The sequence below is a fragment of the Pelodiscus sinensis genome, chromosome 15 (genome assembly GCF_049634645.1).
Source record: "Pelodiscus sinensis isolate JC-2024 chromosome 15, ASM4963464v1, whole genome shotgun sequence".
NCBI lineage: Eukaryota > Metazoa > Chordata > Testudines > Trionychidae > Pelodiscus > Pelodiscus sinensis.
The window spans coordinates 5,168,439-5,188,036 of NC_134725.1; the positions used below are offsets into that span (position 1 = coordinate 5,168,439).

At 66.9% G+C, this 19,598-nt stretch overlaps 1 protein-coding gene across 6 annotated transcripts; it reads right to left on the reverse strand.

Moving 5' to 3' along the window:
• Positions 1-990: 990 nt before the first annotated feature.
• On the reverse strand, positions 991-18,964 carry LOC112544332 (solute carrier family 35 member E4). Of its 6 annotated transcripts, none has more exons than XR_012895921.1 (8): positions 17,859-18,964; positions 11,158-13,933; positions 10,706-10,970; positions 9,397-9,480; positions 4,379-4,475; positions 3,427-3,590; positions 2,441-2,545; positions 992-1,513 (listed from the first exon to the last, which is right to left on the reverse strand). XR_012895921.1 is itself a non-coding variant. In XM_075897899.1 (2 exons), the coding sequence occupies exons 1-2, from the start codon at positions 18,502-18,504 to the stop codon at positions 13,512-13,514; spliced, it is 1,068 nt and encodes a 355-aa protein (XP_075754014.1). In that variant the 5' UTR covers positions 18,505-18,964; the 3' UTR covers positions 10,547-13,511. The 6 variants fall into 6 exon arrangements, 1 of the variants encoding a protein (XP_075754014.1); XR_012895920.1 differs by having other exon boundaries at positions 10,706-11,004; XR_012895918.1 differs by having other exon boundaries at positions 991-1,513; positions 10,706-13,933.
• Between the last annotated feature and the right edge of the window lie 634 nt (positions 18,965-19,598).

The following is a 19,598-nucleotide window of genomic DNA, read 5'->3' on the forward strand; positions in this document are numbered from 1 at the left end:
AGCAACTGCCCCACAGTCCTGCAGATGCACCCCATGTTTTACCTGCCCCTGGGGCCAGCCGGGACCTAACCAGATCTTTGCAAGAAACCCGGAACAAAAAGAGCTGCTGCGCAGCCTCTGTGCGCCTACCGTGGGACTGGGAGGGTCAGTCCTTTGGGGCCCAGTCCAAGAGGTGGTAGGCCGAGTGTGTCCTGTGGGATTTGGCCCAAAGGCCGCCTCGGGAAATCCATGTTAGAGAGCCAATGGGAGCCCTGTTTGTGAGCCGAGTTTGTGGGGAATCTGGCCTGAAGCTTTGTCCCGTCAGAACATAAGCTCCACGGAGCTCTCAGACTCACACGGCTGCCCCTCTGGGACTTTTCCAGCTGGGGCCTGGCCAGCACTGAGTCCAGCAGGAGCCAGGCCCATGAATCTCCCTGACACGCAATGGAAATCGAGCACCTCGTTCTCCCAGCCTCTGCGGACAGCCCCGGCCATTGCCGTTACGGGTCAAGCGCCAGGCAGTCTCATCAGCTCACTTCAACCCGTGAAGACGAAGAGACTTCCAAGCAAGAATTTTTTGTGTCCTCTACTGCAGCACCCCCTCTTGGAGACCAGCTGAATTGCTTAGGGCATCAAAGTGCAATCAGCATTTCCGAGACCTGTGTATTAGTATCTAGACTGGCCAGTTTTTCTGGAAAATCAGCCGCTTTTCCGAAAAAACTTGCCAGCTATCTACACTGGACATTTGAATTTCCGCAAAAGCACTGACTTCCTACTGTCTGAAATCAGTGCTTCTTGTGGAAATACTATGCTGCTCCCATTCAGGCAAAAGTCCTTTTGCGCAAAACTTTTGCACAAAAGGGCCAGTGTAGACAGCTGAGATTTGTTTTCCGCAAAAAAGCCCCGATCGCAAAAATGGCAATCGGGGCTTTTTTGCATAAAAGCGCGTCTAGATTGGCACGGACGCTCTTTTCCGAAAATGCTTTTAACAGAAAATTTTTCCGTTAAAAGCATTTCCGGAAAATCCTGCCAGTCTAGACACAGTCTCTAGACTGAAACAGCTGAAAAAATAAAAGATACAAGAGTTGTGTCTAAGCTAACCAGAGACCCATCAGTCCATGGCTACAAGGGCTTTTATACATTAAACCTCCGTTTGATGTATAGTTCAAGTATTTCATACAAATACTGTATGGCTCTCATTGGACAATAAAATACATTTTCATCTTAGGCCACTCCGACCCAGTCTTTTGTGAGATTCCCTGCCACTTTTCAAGTAACAATTCCCAGCGACCTTAAGAGACCGCTTTGAGGCTGTCTTCAATGGTGCCTTCAGGTAAGTCTCTGCTGTGGGAAAGCAGCTGTAGATGTCGTTCCTCGGGCGAATCAAAGGCTGGTGGCTGTATCAGGAAAGGCAGGAGAAGTGCCCAGGTGCCCTTGGCAGAGAAGAGTCCACGCAGTTCAGCCAGAAGTTGGCACAGCTGGCATGATAACAGCTGCCCCCATAGAAAACCAGGCTTGTGTTGCCTGAGAGAGCCTGCCAAGTGCAACAGTGACTATTACAAGAGCTGTCGCCATAGCCACGGAGGGGGCAGACGACCTGGCCTGGTTGAGACCCCTGGGATGGCACAGAATCATGGAAGGGACCTCCCGGCAGGACCCATCTCTGACAGGTGTCTGTTTAACATGCTCTGCAATATCTCCAGCCTCCCCGGGCAACTGATTCCAGCATTTCACCACCTGGACAAGCAGGAAGTTTTTCCTGATGTCCAAGCTCAACCTCCCTTGCTGCAGTGTAAGCCCGTTGCTTCTTGTCCTGTCCTCAGAGGCCGAGGAGAATTTTTCTCCCTCCTCCTTGTGACCCCCTTTTAGGGACTTGAAAGCTGCGATCATGTCCCCTCTCAGTCTTGTCTTTTCTAAACAAGCCCAATTCTTTCAGCCTTGCCTCAGAGCTCATGTTCTCGACCTTTCATCATTCTTGTTGCTCTCCTCTGGACCCTCTCCAATTTTTCCACGTCTTTCCTAAAATGCGGTGCCCAGAACTGGACACAATACTCCAACTGGGGCCTGACCAGTGCAGAGCAGAGCGGAAGAATGACTTCTCGTGTCTTGCTCACAACTCCCTGTTCATGCAGCCCAGAATCATGTTTGTTTGTTTGCAACAGCATCACACTGTGGACTCATATTTAGCTCGTGATCCACTCTGCCCCCTAGATCCCTTTCTGCCGTACTCCTTCCTAGACAGTCGCTGCCCATTGTGTGCGTGAGACTGATGGGCAGACCGAATTACTCGCCATGCCCAGGAGCTGTGCCCCCATCGTGTTGGGGCTGGGGACAGCCTGGGCTTCGAGCCGACTGTCCCTCCCCCTCCAAACAGCATGCACACGGGGCTTCGTGGCTACTGGCCCTGCAGAAAGACATGCCCCCTTTCCAGCACCACGGAGCCGAGAACATAGGAACTTACCGCTGAGTCCCCCTTCACCTCCGCTAGGCAAACGCCACACGCTTGGGCGGGTGCTGAACCGGGCCCCGGCGAGCGGATTTCTCCTCCCAGGGAGGGCTCTGAAAGCTGGAAAGCAAAATAAGCTGAGCCCAGAGAGAAGAGCCGAGGCGTTCGCTCCCCGCGGGCTGGGGAGGCCAAGGAACGCACCAGCTCTCAAGGCAGAGGGGTCCAACAAAGCAGCCAGCCCCCGATGAGCATTGAAGAGGGAGGGCACAGGGTAACGGGGCAGGGCCCCCCGGCAGCTGTTCCCATCGCTGGCGCCCGTACACACCGCTGAGCCTGCTCTCGCGCGCCAACGGAGCAGGGCCAACCAAGCCAGGCTCCGAAGGAGCAGCAGGAAGAGGGGGTAGCGCATCAGCCCCTCCAAGGCCGCTGCCGGCGTGGCGGGAACCAGCCACGCTGTGGGAGGGGCCGTCGGCTGGACAAGGCGTACAGCTGCGCAGCACCAGGTCAGCGTGGGAACTGAACTACGTCTCCCGCATGGCCACCTAGGCTAGTGAGTGGACCCGTGGGTGGCCCTCCTTCCTCTCCGGGGACCGCGAGATTGTCCTGCCCGAGGCCATCTGCAGCTGCTTCCGGCCCCCGCCCTGCCATCTCACTGTCTGGGGGCTGAGCTGCCCTCAGGGGAACAAAGCCCAGAACTGGCATCATCAAAGGGCAATTTCCTTCCAAACAGCAGCTCTAAACCAGCCCGAGGGACCCCGGTCGCTGCCCTTCGTTCCTGGCTCCGCGTGGGCATCCTGGAGGGGGCGGGGGGCGGAGAATCCTTGCAAAGGCCCGGAGGAGGGAGGGAGCAGCTGCTGAGCTGGCTGGAAAGGCTTGTCCGGCAATCGTCAAGCCGGGGAGAGACCCCACTTCCTGGCCAGCCCTGGACGGCTGAGTCCCACGGAAGATGGCCAGAGCAAACCACCGGCTGAGCCAGGAGAAAGGGGTTGGGAGTGTCTTACCAGCCTGCGCAGCTCCGTGGGGCTGAGCGAGAGGAAGGCCTGCAGGTTGTTCCAGGCCAGGTCCACCTCCCGCAGGCTGGGCTGCAGCTGCTTGCGGGCTGCCTGTGGCCGGGTCCACAGCCCGCTCGCCACTCTCCGAGAGACCCGGTACACTTCAGCCAAGCCTGCCCACCAGGGAAGGGGCGTCAGGGAGAGCAGACACCCTGGCACTGTCTCAGGGCAGCGCGCGGCCCGGTGCCGCCTGCACCCTCGGCCAGCCCCCGGGAAGGCAAGCGGGGTCCTGGCTCCAGAGCAGCAGAGGCCAACGGGACAGGGGCCCGCTTTGGGAACGTGCGCGGGGCAGGGCCTCCCAGAGTTACAGCTGCCAATGACCCTCACGTCCCACCCAGCCCAGTGCAGCTCCAGAGGAACCCGTGGCCCTCCCGCCCCCATTGTGTAGGGCACAGACCCACCCCCCCGGAGCGTGAGGGCACAGACCCCTTTTGGAGCAGGAGGGCACAGAAACCCGCCCGAGCAACAGTCCACATAGCCACCACGCAGCCCCGCTTCCGGGAGCAGGCTGCTGGGCCGCAACCCGCCGGCAGCCTCAGGCAGCGGCCAATGGCCAGCGCCCAGCTAGCCCGCAAGAGGAGCCCTGGCCCGGATCCCGCCGCCTTGGCACAGAGCGGAGACGTGCATTTGGGGACGTGTGTCTGTTGGAAACCCGCTTCCTCCAGCGCGGGCCGGGCAGGGGCCGGGCTCTGAGCCCAGCTCCGCGCCTGGGCCAGCTGGGACGTCAGACTTAGCCAGGCCCGTGCCCGTGGCTGGCGCTAGCAGCCAGTTTCCCGTAGCTGGGGTGGGACAGGCCTGGGTTTGGTCCCCGTTGGCCATGTCTTGTCCCAGGCTCATTGGCCTGGCCTCGAACGCCCTGGAAGGGGCACAGCGTCCCCGCAGCCACGCCAGGCCCTCGTACCCGAGACATACGCCATCCCTGCAGGGGACAGGAGCACCTCGCCGCACACGGCCGGCTGGCTGGCACGGCCCAGGACCTCGGCAGCCTGCTCCAGCACCTGCGGGGAGCAGAGAGGTGCGGTCTGACGCCGGGTGCCTCCTTCGCTCTCAGCGCCCCTCCAAAGGCTGGGCAGGGCGATGCCGTCGCCGCCGCCCAGGCCAGGGGCTCAGCTCCCGAGGACTCCCTGCCCCAGGGATGTTCTGCCGGGGAATCTCCGGGCCCAAGGCCTCTGCCCAGAGTGTGCACGAGGAGCTCCTGGTTCCACGGCCCCCAGGCGCACCCATCGTCCTCCAGGGCCCACCTGCCACAGGCTGGAGTGAGAGCCACGGGCACGGCCCCCACGAGACACCCCCGGCCCCCCGACGCCGAGCAGGCTGGGCAGGGAGAGGTGCCCACGGCTCAGGGCAGGCGGCAATGAGGGAGCCTCTCCGAACGCTGCTCTCTATGAGGGCGTGGGCCCGCTGCTCTGGGCACTGCGGACTCTGATCAGGGAGGAACCCCTCCCTGCCGGTGGGCTGTAGTGCGGCTGTGCGGGCTCCGGCCAGGGATGGGCGCCGTCCGCCTGCCCCTCGGGGTCCCATCAACACGGGGGTGGGGGGCTGAGCAGCCCCAGGCCTGGGGTTACACACGAGCGTAGGAGATCTGGGCTCCCCCTGCAATGTAACCAGACCCCACGGGGCTGTCCGGCACAAGCAGCAGAAATGGATGGGCCCCAGTGCCCCCCACGCCAGCTGGGGGAGCCGTGTCCGGAGCAGGGCAGAGACGGGGCCAGCCGGGGGGGTGACCCCCCCCAACGTGGGAGGGAGGAGCGAGTCCTTGGCAGGGACACTCGGGACCCTGGCCGGCTTCGGGCAGAAGGGAGGGCCAGGCTCGGGGGCACTGCAGGGGTTAGCTTGGGGGCCTGTTCGCCCTTCGCTGGCACGGGGAAGGGAATCAGGGCAGAGAGCCGCTGGCCAGCCCTGCCAGGAGGGCTGAGGAGTGACCAGCGGCACGGGGGCGCCTAGCGAAGCAGGTGGGGGCTCGGGAAAGCCCTCAGCGCCTAACTCCCATGGGAACGGACCGTGGCTGCTAACGGGAGTCGGGCTCTGGGGGCCCTCACCTCTGAAGAGGGGGCTCTCAGGCCAGCAGCCCCCTGGGCGCCTTTCACCCTCGCCTGGCTCGGCCCTCTGCCGCTGGGGCCCTGAAGGGATCAGCCCAGTGCCTCTCCCCCGGGGCACTGTGAGCCCCCGGCCGGCCCACCCCTGCCCGCGTCTGTCCAGCCGGCCAGCAGGGTCGCCAGGGACGGAGACTCCTCGCGCCCCCGGCAACTCGGCCGGGCGCCGGTCTGGCACGGCCCGGAGCAGCCAGCAACCTTCCCGAGGGGCCTGCCTGCCCCCTTCCTGGACAGCGTGGGAGGGGTGTGACGTAGTGGGGGTACTTGCTGGGCTGTGGTGACCCCTGCTGTCTGGAGCAAGACCCAGCAGGGAAAACCTCACTAGGCAGAGGTAAGGCCAAACTTGTTGAACCAGTGGCCAGACACCCCCCATGGAGAGGAACAAAGGAAGGTGGATGCTGCCCTGGCTGGGGGGCAGGGCTGGAAGGGAATTTAGTTAGTTACTGTGGGAGAGCATGGAGGAGAGCCTAGGAGAAGGGGCTGGAGTTTAGGGGCCCAGTCTCCCCCATCTCAAGGGGGCCTGAGGCATCCTAGCCCAGCTCTGTGACCAGACTACATCAGTGCGGTGCTGTATCCTGGAGAGGCAATAAACTTCCTCTATTCCACCGGCTGGTGAAGTCTGTTTGTGCCATTTCGGGGTGCAGGAGACGGGGAACCCCCAACGTGCCGTCACACTGGTGTCAGGAGTGGGATGCACTGCACCCCGTGGATGGAGCTTCCAGCGGCAAGCGACAAGGCGCAGTAGAAGCAAGAGCCCTGGAGCCAGGCGTGCTGGAGACAGAGCGAAGCGGTTCCTGGGAATCGTGGGGCGCTGCAGCACTAGACTGGTGAGTCTGCACCAAGGGGACCAGCGGGCAGATGGCCTACGCCCGACTCTTGAAGGCAGAGCTGGTGGGGCTGTGCAGAGAGAGGGGCTTGCCTGTGCGGAAAGCAACCAAGGCCCAGCTGATTACCCAGCTGGAAGAGAATGACCAGCCACGGGGCCAGGATCTTGTCCCCAGGGGAAGCAGCCAGACCCCCCCTGAGAGTGTGTCAGGCTCAGAGAGGGGGAGGAGCGCTGGAACCCAACGGAGAGATGAGACAGCGTCTCCCGGGAGGCCTGCAAGCCGTAGCCCATCTAGGGCAGGGGCCAGCCCAGCGGAGCTGCGGCGGCTGGAGATCCAGCTGCGGATCAGGGAATTGGAAGTAGAGTCCCGGAGAGAAAGGGAACCGCGCAGAGACCGGATCTCGGCTGAGCGACGGAGGGAGTCAACTACAGGGCGAGACCAAGGAACAGGTCGTCTGCGCCCCAGAGAACCAGCCAGGCCTGGACAGAGACAGCCCAAAGCCTAACTTGCCAGCGCTGTGGGCAAAAAGGCCACAAGAGGGCTCAGTGCACCAGGTCCCAGGACCGGGGACTTTCCAGGGTTAACTGGCTGGGGCGGGAGGAAGGGCAGGCTGCCCCAGAGGCAGGGGCTGGCAGGCAAACCTCAGCTCAGAGAGAGGGGAAGGATGCTCAGTGCACCTCCCCTGGGAGGCCTGACCCTCGGGAGGCGGATTTCTCCGTGTACCGGGTGGGGGCAGGACGGCCCCTGCGGAGCGAGTGCCTCATACCCCTGGAGGTGGATGGTAGGAAGGTGACGGGCTTCTGGGACACGGGGGCGGAGGTGACTCTGGCCCGATCCGACATAGTGGCCCAGGAGCGGATACTACCCCACGCGCAGCTGACCCTGAAGGGCATAGACGGGTCCCCGTTTAAGGTGCCTGTAGCCAGGGTGCATCTGAAATGGGGGGCCAAGGAGGGCCTCAAGGAAGTGGGGGTGCACCCGCACTTGCCCACCGAGGTGCTGATGGGGAATGACCTAGAGGAGTGGCCCCATGAATCCCAGCGGGCTCTAGTCACTACCCGGAGCCAGAGCCAGCGGGGGGCTGACAACGTGGGTCCAGGGAAGGACTCCTGGCAGCGTCCTCAGGGTCCCATCCCAGTGGACACGGGGTCCAGCCAGGCTGGGACTCCGGACCTAGGCAGAGGTGGGGGACAGGTCCCGATCCCTGCCTCAGCAGCTGAATTCCAGGCTGAAGTGCAGGCAGACCCCTCCTTGCAGAGGCTGAGGGACCAGGCTGGCCTCCATGCAGCTCAGCCCCGGGGGAGAGGTGGCCAGGAGAGATTCCTGCGGGAGCGCGGGCTCTTGTTCCGTGAGTGGCTCCCCCCCAGGAAGGCGAGGGCATGGGGGTTCCAGCGGCAGCTGGTCGTCCCCCGAAAGTATCGCCTCAAGCTGCTGTATTTGGCCCACGATGTCCCCGTTGGGGGCCACCGGGGGATCCGGAGCACCCGGCTGAAGCTGCTCCAGCACTTCTATTGGCCGGGAATCTTTACAGCCGTGCAGTGGTACTGCCGGTCCTGTGACTCCTGCCAGAGGGGCGGGAAGGCCCAAGACAGGAGGAAAGCGGCTTGGGGGTCTCTACCCCAGATAGACCCTCTGGGCTTGCTGAGAGAGTTATGGGAGGGGAAGACCTCCCTGAATGGAGCTTCGGGGATGGAAGCCGCCCTGGCTGTCCAGAGAAGGCTCACTGGGCTCATGGCCCCGGCCCCAGAGACCCTGGCCAGGGATCAAGGCCAGCGGAAGGGTGGGTGTGACCCCCGAGGACAGGCCTGCGCCAGTCGCCCTGGAGCGGGGCGGCGAGTGGACCGAGGGAAGCCAGCTCATGTGGGGCCTTGCCACGGCCGGCCTGAGTCAAGGGGAGCACCCATGTCCCCGGGGCGGGTTCCCACGCAGAGGACCCGAACTTCCCTAGGTCACGAGCGGAGTGACCCTGCTCAGTTCGCTCTCGGAGGGGGGAGAACTGTGACGTAGTGGGGGGTACTTGCTGGGCTGTGGTGACCCCTGCTGTCTGGAGCAAGACCCAGCAGGGAAAACCTCGCTATGCAGAGGTAAGGCCAAACTTGTTGAACCAGTGGCCAGACACCCCCCATGGAGAGGAACAAAGGAAGGTGGATGCTGCCCTGGCTGGGGGGCAGGGCTGCAAGGGAATTTAGTTAGTTACTGCGGGAGAGCATGGAGGAGAGCCTAGGAGAAGGGGCTGGAGTTTAGGGGCCCAGTCTCCCCCATCTCAAGGGGGCCTGAGGCATCCTAGCCCAGCTCTGTGACCAGACTACATCAGTGCAGTGCTGTATCCTGGAGAGGCAATAAACTTCCTCTATTCCACCGGCTGGTGAAGTCTGTTTGTGCCATTTCGGGGTGCAGGAGACGGGGAACCCCCAACGTGCCGTCACAGGGGGGCAGCCCCCTTCCCCGAGACAGCGTGGGGGGGGCAGCCCCCTTCCCCGGGACAGCGTGGGGGGGGCAGCCCCCTTCCCCGGGACAGCGTGGAGGGGGCAGCCCCCTTCCCCGGGACAGCGTGGGGGGGGCAGCCCCCTTCCCGAGACAGCGTGGGGGGGGCAGCCCCCTTCCCCGAGACAGCGTGGGGGGGGCAGCCCCCTTCCCCGAGACAGCGTGGGGGGGGCAGCCCCCTTCCCCGGGACAGCGTGGGGGGGGGCCTGCCCCCTTCCCCGAGACAGCGTGGGGGGGCCTGCCCCCTTCCCCGAGACAGCGTGGGGGGGGCCAGCCCCCTTCCCCGGGACAGCGTGGGGGGGGCAGCTCCCTTCCCCGGGACAGCGTGGGGGGGCCAGCCCCCTTCCCGAGACAGCGTGGGGGGGCCAGCCCCCTTCCCGAGACAGCGTGGGGGGGGCAGCCCCCTTCCCCGGGACAGCCTGGGGGGGGCCAGCCCCCTTCCCCGGGACAGCGTGGGGGGGGCAGCCCCCTTCCCCGGGACAGCGTGGCGGGGGCCCGGGACCAGGGCTTGTTACCTTGCGGACGTGCTGCAGGCACCTCTCCAGCTGGGGATGCTCTGAGTCCATGGCCGTGGGGAGCGGTGCCGGAGAGCCGGGTGCCTGGGAGCGGAGCAGGGGGGTCAGGCTCCGGCCAGCGCGTGGGGGGCAGCCACAGGCCCTCGGGGGCGCGGGTGCTGCTCCGTCCCCCCTGCTGTTGCGGGGTGGCGGCAGGCGGCTGCCCAGGGGCCCCCGGGCCCAGAGACGGTGGCTGTCTCCAGCGTGGCCTGCGAGGGCGCGGGGCAGGGAGCGGGCCCACCACCGGCCGCTGGGGCTCGGCTGGACGCTGCGCCGCGCCCCTGGGCTGGGCTCCCCCATCCCCACGCTGCGCCGCGCCCCTGGGCTGGCTCCCCCATCCCCACGCGGCGCCGCGCCCCTGGGCTGGGCTGGGCTCCCCCATCCCCACGCGGCGCCGCGCCCCTGGGCTGGGCTCCCCTATCCCCACGCGGCGCCGCGCCCCTGGGCTGGGCTCCCCCATCCCCACGCTGCGCCGCGCCCCTGGGCTGGGCTCCCCCATCCCCACGCGGCGCCGCGCCCCTGGGCTGGGCTCCCCTATCCCCACGCGGCGCCGCGCCCCTGGGCTGGGCTCCCCCATCCCCACGCGGCGCCGCGCCCCTGGGCTGGGCTCCCCCATCCCCACGCGGCGCCGCGCCCCTGGGCTGGGCTCCCCTATCCCCACGCTGCGCCGCGCCCCCGGGCTGGGCTCCCCTATCCCCACGCTGCGCCGCGCCCCCGGGCTGGGCTCCCCCATCCCCACGCGGCGCCGCGCCCCCGGGCTGGGCTCCCCTATCCCCACGCGGCGCCGCGCCCCCGGGCTGGGCTCCCCTATCCCCACGCTGCGCCGCGCCCCTGGGCTGGGCTCCCCTATCCCCACGCTGCGCCGCGCCCCTGGGCTGGGCTGGGCTGGGCTCCCCCATCCCCACGCGGCGCCGCGCCCCTGGGCTGGGCTCCCCTATCCCCACGCGGCGCCGCGCCCCCAGGCTGGGCTGGGCTCCCCCATCCCCACGCGGCACCACGCCCCTGGGCTGGGCTGGGCTCCCCCATCCCCACGCGGCGCCGCGGACGGGCTTGGCGCGGGAGGAAGGGGGCCTAGGCCGCGCTGGACAGAGGGCGCAAGCCAGCTCCCACGCCCCTCAGGCCCACTCAGGGCCTGCAATGGGGGCTAAGCAGCGACCCGCTTCTCCCTCGGGCGGGCGTGGGGCCGCGGCCGGACAGGTGCTGGCTGTGTGGGGCGAGTGCTGCTGAAGCCCACACCCCCAGCGCGGTTCCCTGGCCCAGGCAGGGGTACCTCGACCGCCGCAACCACTGGGGTCAAGGGGCGCTACGGCACGGCCGGGGCCAGCTGGCTTTTCGCCTGGACTCCGCTCCAGCGGGCCCCGGTTCAAACCCGCCCGGTGCCGGTGACACTGCGTCTTCACGCCCCAAGGTGCCGACCGGGGTCCCTGGACGCCAGGCCCTCGTGCGTCCTCGGGGGAGAGGCTAAGGCCGCCCCTCCGACGAGCAGGGCGTCCGCAGCGGGGGCTGTTTCCAGGTGGTGCACACACACACAGGCCCTGGTGCATAGAACAGTATTTATTCTACGCGTGGCTGGAAAAGATGGAGGGAAGATTGGCTCCAACAGCCGGGCACAGCCCTGGCCTTTGGGCTGTCCACCTCCGCGCCTGTGAGCCCGGCCGGTTAGCCCGTGTGGCTGCAGCCTGCCGCCGACCCGATGGGGAGGGACAGCGCCCCTGGAAATACCTGCGGTGCAGCCTCAGTGGGGCTCGTCCCGGCAGGGCCTGGCTCTGGAGTCGCACTGCAGCGGGACCGGCAGCCTGCGGTCTGGAACGGGGGCGACGGGGGGTAGGAGCCAGACTCAGGCGCAGGCAGAGCGATTCCTTGGCGAGTTAGGAGCAACGGGCCAGTGGCTGCTCCTAGATTTGGGAGCCGGGCCCCTAGCTCGAGGCTGGCTCTGTCACCCGGCTGGGCACCTGCCCAGGGCAGGCCGGCCCCACACTCTCCCCACCTTTGTTTGCACCTGCTGGGCTGTGGCGCCAGGCTCCGGCAGGGTCCTAGAGCCAGCTGGGTAGGACGTGGGGACCCAGCATGCACCAGGCTGGGCGAGCTCAGAGGCGGAGCAGGGGAGGGAGCTGCCGTGCTCTGCTCCCTGGGGCGCCACTGACAGAGGCAGGGTGGCAGCCCGCGGGTTTTATCCGACGGTGTCCAGCTTCCTGCCCCCGTGGAGCCGGCTTGTGACGGCCGGATCCGGCTCGTGGCTGCAGGCCCCTGATAAAGCCATCCGCAGGGACACAGCCGAGCCTGGGCTGTGCGCTAATCGTTAGGGTTCAGAGTCAACGTCTCTGCGCGCCGGAGCGGCTCCAGGCTGCCGAGCCCCTTGCGACAGTCACGTCCTCTTGTGCGCGGCGCAGCTAGAAACGGGACAGGGCTGCCTAGTGGATAGTGCACCAGAGCGGGCCTCACGCCGTGAGTCAGGGCGCGAAGGGGTTAATGCTCGCGGGGAGCAGGGAGAACTGGAGAAATCGCAACACGAGAGGGGCCAGCCGCAGAGGAGACCAGGAAGGGAAAAGGCGCCGACTGCCCGGGATGCGCAGGGGGAGTCTGCCCCCCCCCGCGTCTGCACCCTGCGACTCCTCCTTAGGTCCGCCCCCGGCTCCGCGGGACCCTGCCCCCCTTCCTCGCCCGCCCCCGGCTCGGCTCCGGTCCTTAGGGCAGCGCGACACAGGCTGGAGTCGAGAAAATAGGCTTTATTGCGCCGACTCACGTGTGCACGCCCACACACGTGCACAACCACAGACACCCACACACCAACACACGTGTTTATGCCCACACCCACCCCGACATAGGGGTGCGAGCCCACACACACATGCATGCCCACGCACATCCCAACACAGGCATGTGCACCCACACCCAGGACCCCCCAACACACGCATGTGAGCCCACACCCCATCACATGTGCACACCCACATACCCCAACACACACGTGAACCCACCCCATCACACACGTGCATGCCTGATCACAGATCCTGACACACGTGCACACCCACACACGCAGGCACGCCCACACAGACCAACACGTGTGTGCATGCTCACACACCCCATCACACACATGCACACCCACAGCCACCAACACACCCACACGTGCACACTTACATGCAGACCCGACAAACACATGTGCACGCACACACATCCTGACCCACACACATCAGCAAGTCTAACGCCTTCCATGAACCCTAGACCCCCCACCGACATACGTGTCCAGCAGAGGACAATGACACACACAGATCTGTGCTGCTCCGCCCAGCAGAGAGCAGTGGTGGGAGCAGGAACACACACTCCCGGGACAGGGGTAGGGGGGTCTGACATTTCCATCAACAGAAAACCAGTATACGCACGCATCCCCAGTGCGTCTGACGCACAGCTGGCCGTGGCAGTGTGCACACATCGACACATGCACACACGCACACACGTGTGAACTCCCTCAGTGTGTGCACACCTCCACACACACACATGTGCACCCTTCTGTGTGCACACATTGACATGTGTACACACTTGTGCACACCCTCCAGATTGTGCACGCATCGACATATGTGCACACACTTGTGGACAACCCCAGAGTGTGCACGCATTGACACACGCATGTGCACCTCCCAAGTGTGCACGCATAGACACACACACACACACACACACACACTTGTGCACTCCCCCACAGTGTGCACGCATACACACACACACGCACGCCCCCAGAGCGTGCACACAGCAACACATGCTCACACACTTGTGCACATCCCCAGACTGCACCTATCAACACACGCGCACACTTCTGCACCCCCGAGTGTGAATACATTGAGACACGCACCCACACTTGTGCACACCCCAGACTGTGCATGCGTCAACACGTGCACGCACACTTGTGCACGGCCCCCGACTGTGCACGCATGGACACACATGCACACACTTGTGCACGCCCCCGCCTGTGCACGCATGGACACACATGCACACACTTGTGCACACCCCCGACTGTGCACGCATGGGCACACACGCACACACCTGTGCACGCCCCCAGAGTGCAGGCGTCCTGAGCCCCTGCACAGGGCTCACTCTGGCTTGGCCCGGCCCCGGCGGGCGCCCCAGCGGGCGGCGAGGAGGTGGCAGTTGTGGTACACGAAGACGCCGGCGAGGGCCAGGCCGATGCCGGCGTAGCTGAGGCCGCTGAGGCGGCTGCCGAAGAGGAGCCGGGCCAGCAGCAGGTTGGCCACCACGCTGAGGTTGCCCAGCACGTGCAGGGTGAGGGCGGAGGTGAGCGCCAGGAGGCAGAAGCTGGCCAGGTTGTAGAGCACGGAGCCCAGGCAGCTGAGCAGGACGCAGGCCCAGAGCGCGGCGCCGTAGTGCAGCAGGCCCCCCCAGGCGGCCCCCACCTCCAGCACCGCCGCCGCCGGGAAGAGGATGCAGAAGCTGGGCAGGGAGGTCAGGCCGAGCAGGGCCACCGCGTCCAGCCGCTCCTCCTGCAGCAGGGCACCTGCGAGCAAGGGCACGCTCAGGGGGGGCTGCCCGGGAGCCACAGACCGGGGCCAGCTGAGGGCCCGCCCCCCCGCCGCGGGACCCCAGCGCCCACGGCCCCCGCCCCCACAGCCGGACCCCACCGCCCGCACCCCCGCCCCGCAGCCGGACCCCACCGCCCGCACCCCCGCAGCCGGACCCCACCGCCCGCACCCCCGCAGCCGGACCCCACCGCCCACAGCCCCCGGCCCCCGCAGCCGGACCCCACCGCCCGCACCCCCGCCCCCGCCGCGGGACCCCAGCGCCCACAGCCCCCGCCCCCACAGCCGGACCCCACCGCCCGCGGCCCCCGCCCCCACAGCCGGACCCCACCGCCCGCACCCCCGCAGCCGGACCCCACCGCCCACAGCCCCCGGCCCCCGCAGCCGGACCCCACAGCCCACGGCCCCCGCCCCCGCAGCCAGACCCCACCGCCCACAGCCCCCGGCCCCCGCAGCCGGACCCCACAGCCCACGGCCCCCGGCCCCCGCAGCCGGACCCCACTGCCCGCACCCCCGCCCCCGCAGCCGGACCCCACCGCCCACGGCCCCCGCCCCCGCCGCCGGACCCCACCGCCCACGGCCCCCGCCCTCGCAGCCGGACCCCACCGCCCACGGCCCCCGCCCCCGCAGCCGGACCCCACCGCCCACAGCCCCCGCCCCCGCAGCCGGACCCCACCGCCCACAGCCCCCGCCCCCGCAGCCGGACCCCACCGCCCACAGCCCCCGCCCCCGCAGCCGGACCCCACCGCCCACAGCCCCCGCCCCCGCAGCCGGACCCCACCGCCCGCACCCCCCGCCCCCGCCGCCGGACCCCACCGCCCACAGCCCCCGCCCCCGCAGCCGGACCCCACCGCCCGCACCCCCACCCCCGCCGCCGGACCCCACCGCCCACAGCCCCCGCCCCCGCAGCCGGACCCCACCGCCCACAGCCCCCGCCCCCGCCGCCGGACCCCACCGCCCGCACCCCCGCCCCCACAGCCGGACCCCACCGCCCACAGCCCCCGCCCCCGCAGCCGGACCCCACTGCCCGCACCCCCGCAGCCGGACCCCACCGCCCACAGCCCCCGCCCCCGCAGCCGGACCCCACCGCCCACACCCCCGCAGCCGGACCCCACCGCCCACAGCCCCCGCCCCCGCAGCCGGACCCCACTGCCCGCACCCCCGCAGCCGGACCCCACCGCCCACAGCCCCCAGCCCCCGCAGCCGGACCCCACCACCCGCACCCCCGCAGCCGGACCCCACCGCCCACAGCCCCCAGCCCCCGCAGCCGGACCCCACCGCCCGCACCCCCGCAGCCGGACCCCACCGCCCACAGCCCCCGCCCCACCCACACCCCCGGGCAGGGTGGCGAGCCCCAGGGCCGGTTCGGTTCAGCATCTTCATTCATCACCTGGCTGAGGGGACGGGTTGCACCCTCAGTGAGTGTGCGGATGACACTGAGCTGGGGGAGAGGTAGATATGCTGGGGGGCAGGGAAGGGTCCAGAGGGACCTGGACACATTGGGGGATTGGGCCACAAGAAATCGGATGAGGTTGCACAGTTGGGCAGAAAAGGCCCTGGGGTTACAGCGGATGAGAAGCTGGAGAGGAGCCAACAGGGGCCCTTGTAGCCAAGAAGGCGACTGGCGTATCGGGTGCATGAGGGGGGCACTCCACCCCCTCCCACTAACCAGCCCCATGGGCGACTGGCGTATCGGGTGCATGAGGGGGGCACTCCACCCCCTCCCACTAACCAGCCCCATGGGCGACTGGAAGGCGGATAGGACTTTGGGGTACGTCTACACTACAGCGCTAGTTCGAACTAACTTAGTTCGAATTAGTTAATTCGAACTAAGCTAGTTCGAACTAACGCATCTAGAACTAAAAACTAGTTCAAATTAGCGTTTTGCTAGTTCGAACTAGTAAGTCCACATTGAGTGGACTCTGAACAGGGCTTAAGGCTGGCCGGAAGCAGTGCCGGCAGGGCATCAGAGGAGGACTTAGAGCATGGAGCTGCTGTCTCAGGCTAGCCGAGGGCTGCGCTTAAAGGGTCCCGACCCCCACCCCGGACACACAGTTCTAAGGGGTGCCCCGCTTGCAAAGAAGTTCTGGCTTGGAGTGCCCTGAGTGCCCACACTGGGCACATCACACCACTCGGCCATCAGCCCGGCTGCACTTGCCGCAGGCTGCCATCTGGGGAGAGGGAGTAATTGGGGGGCTGCAGGAGAGCTTCCACCCCCAGAAGCCCGCAGAGCCAGCCCAGTCCTCCCCATCGGGGGCTCGTACCCCATTCCTCCCTCACCTCCTTCCACTTACCCTTCCCTAGCCCCCCTTCTTATTGATGTACAAAATAAAGATAACGTTTCTTCCAACATTGACTCTGTCTTTATTGAAAAAAACTGGGGGAGACTGGGAAAAGGAGGTGGGAGAGGGGAAGAGAAAGGCTGGGAGAGGGGAGGGCAACTAACATGATCAGGGGTTGGGAACAGGTCCCAGATGAAGAAAGGCTACAGAGACTGGGACTGTTCAGCTTAGAAAAGAGGAGACGGAGGGGGGACAGGATCGAGGTCTCTAAAAGCAGGGGTTGGGTGGAGAGGGTGCATTCAGAAAAGTTCTTCCTGAGTTCCCATAAAGAAGGACTAGAGGACACCAAAGGAAAGGAATGGGTAGCAGGCTTCAAACTAGTAAGAGAAAGTTGTTCTTGACAAAGCAAATAGTTAACCTGTGGAACTCCTTGCTGCAGGAGGCTGTGAAGGCTACAACTAGAACAGAGTTTAAAGGGAAGTGAGATAAAGTGATGGAGGTTGGGTCCATGGAGTCCTATTAGCCAGAGGGTAGGAGTGGTGTCCCTGCCCAAAGTTTGTGGAAGGCTGGAGAGGGATGGCACGAGACAAATGGCTTGGTCATTGTCTTCGGTCCATCCCCTCCAGGGTCCCTAGGGTTGGCCGCTGTCGGCAGACAGGCTACTGGGCTAGATGGACCTTTGGTCTGACCCAGTACGGCCATTGTAAGCTCAGGGCTCAGTGTCGGGGGTCTCAGTGGACCCCCTTGATTTTCATGCACACCTGGTCCTGGGTGGCCAGGCTGGCAGCTCTCCTGCCCTAGCCAGCCACTTTCCTGTGCCTAGTGCGGAGATCGTGGACGAGGTCCACGATGTCCGCACTAGCCCAGGAAGGTGCCCGCCTCTTGCGGTCCAGGGCAAGCTCCCGGGAGCCGCCAGCCTGGTCCCGGCAAGAGGGGGTGGGCTGGGGGGCATCGGGTGGGTGGCTCTGTGCCGTGCCAGGTGCAGGGTCTGCTAGCTGGGTGCTGGCAGGCTTGCACCTGGCACGGGCACCGTAGCCAGCCCGTGCCCCTTTAAGGGGTCCGGGGCCGGGAGGGGGGCATAGAGTTTCCCTGGTGTTGGCCAGAGTGGCCACCAGGGCAAGCTGGGGAGGGCTAGCCTCCCACTAGTTCGAACTAAAGGGCTACACAGCCCTTAGTTCGAACTAGCTAGTTCGAACTAGGCTTAGTCCTCGTAAAATGAGGTTTACCTAGTTCGAACTAAGCGCTCCGCTAGTTCGATTCAAATTCGAACTAGCGGAGCGCTAGTGTAGCACCTATTAAAGTTAGTTCAAACTAACGTCCGTTAGTTCGAACTAACTTTGTAGTGTAGACATACCCTTGCTGATTATTATTCATGTGGCTGGAGCGCCTCTGAGCCCCCGGCCTGGCTCCCCCCCGCTGTACATTGGCGCTGTACATTGGTGACTGGGTGTATGGCAGCTGCACCCGCGGCGCCAGGCGTGGCACGGACCCAGCCCCGGACGCGCATCCCGTTCGCATCATTCCCCTAGCGAGGGGCAGCTCCCTCCCTCCGAATGCGGCCACCTCTGGGCTGGAGCCCGGCAGCTGCCCACAACGCAGCCTTCCCGCGAAGGTCACTTACTCTGCTGCAGGGACTTGAGGCCACGGAGGAAGGTGGCGGCGAGCAGGAAGCAGCAGCCGGCCCGGTCGACGTGGCCCTCCCCGAGGAGGCTGCAGGAGGCGCCCAGGCAGATGGGCGCCATGGCGGCGTACTGCAGCGGGTGGTGGCGCCGGCGCAGCAGCGCGGCGGACAGGGCGAGCGTGAAGAGGGGCGTGGTGGCGTAGACCGTCTGGGCAAAGTCCAGCTGCGCGTAGTTCAGGCCCAGGTTCCCGAAGGCCACGCTGGCGCAGAAGGTGAGGCTCAGCAGCCCGATGCGGGCCTTGGTGCGGGCGCCCAGGGCTGCGCCGTGCGCCCGCCGCCGGGCCAGCGGGACGCCCACCAGCACGGCCGCCAGCATGTGCAGGGAGGACAGCAGCACGGGGTAGCGGAAGTCGTGCACGGCGAAGATCCACTTGTTGAGGCCGGACATGGCCGCGCCGGCGAGCAGCCAGACCACGGCGGCGAGCGGCAGCCGCAGCGCCCCTCCGGGCGGCCCCGGCTCCCCGCCGCCGGCCCCCGGGCAGCAGGGCAGGCCCCTCGGAGAGCCGGGGCCCGCCGGCCGGGGGGCTTGGCGCTGGGGGTGCAGGGAGGAGATGCCGGAGCCGGGGGGCTCCACCCCCGTGCCCATGGCGCAGCTAGTCCGGTCCGTTGGAGCCGGCTCGGCGAGGGCGGCTCCTGTTCCTGCCCCGGGCCCAGCCCGTCACCGCGGGTGACTCACGGGGAGTCCGGAGGCTGCCCGCAGGGCCGGGGGGGCGCGGAGCCGGGCTGCCGGAGGCCCCATGGCCACGCCCGGTGCTGCTGCAGGGCCGGCCAGCGAGCGCTCCCGGGGGCCGGCTCCGTGCCAGCCGCGGGGGCTCACGCTGCTCTGTGCGCACACGCGGCGGAGAGGGGCCGCGCCAGCGAGGGGGGCTACAACCAAAAACCACCGGCTCCCAACATCACTGGTCGCCATGGCAACGGGCACTGGTCTCCACGGCAACAAGGGAGGCTGCGTCAGGCGGCTGAGTCACCGCAGGAAACTGACTCACTGGCTGGGGGGAGACCCCGGCGGGAGGGGAGCTCCTGGGGGGGAGGCCAGGCTGGGGGGGCAGAGGAGAGGCCTAGGAGGGGAGGAGGGGGGGCAGGCCAGGGGGGCGGAGGGGAGGCCCAGGAGGGGAGGGGAAGAGGCCAGGCTGGGGGGGGCAGAGGAGAGGCCTAGGAGGGGAGGAGGGGGGGCAGGCCAGGGGGGGCGGAGGGGAGGCCCAGGAGGGGAGGGGACGAGGCCAGGCTGGGGGGGCAGAGGGGAGGCCCAGGAGGGGAGGAGGGGGGGCAGGCTGGGGGGGCAGAGGGGAGGCCCAGGAGGGGAGGAGGGGGGGCAGGCTGGGGGGGGCAGAGGGGAGGCCCAGGAGGGGAGGAGGGGGGCAGGCCAGGGGGGGCAGAGGGGAGGCCCAGGAGGGGAGGGGAAGAGGCCAGGCTGGGGGGGGCAGAGGGGAGGCCCAGGAGGGGAGGAGGGGGGGCAGGCCAGGAGGGGCGGAGAGGAGGCCCAGGAGGGGAGGAGGGGGGGCAGGCCAGGGGGGGTGGAGGGGAGGCCAGGAGGGGAGGGGAAGAGGGCAGGCCAGGGGGGCAGAGGGGAGGCTCAGGAGGGGAGGGGAAGAGGCCAGGCCGGGGGGGGGGGGGGCAGAGGGGAGGCCCAGGAGGGGAGGGGAAGAGGCCAGAGGGGGTCAGGCCGGGGGGCAGAGGGGA

What these genes read in the sequence shown, in the direction of transcription:
- LOC112544332 (XM_075897899.1), bottom strand. Translation starts at nt 18,504, where the DNA reads ATGGGCACGGGGGTGGAGCCCCCCGGCTCCGGCATCTCCTCCCTGCAC. An exon ending in CCTCAAGTCCCTGCAGCAGA is followed by an intron (nt 13,934 to 17,858) that starts GTAAGTGACCTT and finishes CCTTGCTCGCAG; the next exon opens with GTGCCCTGCTGCAGGAGGAG.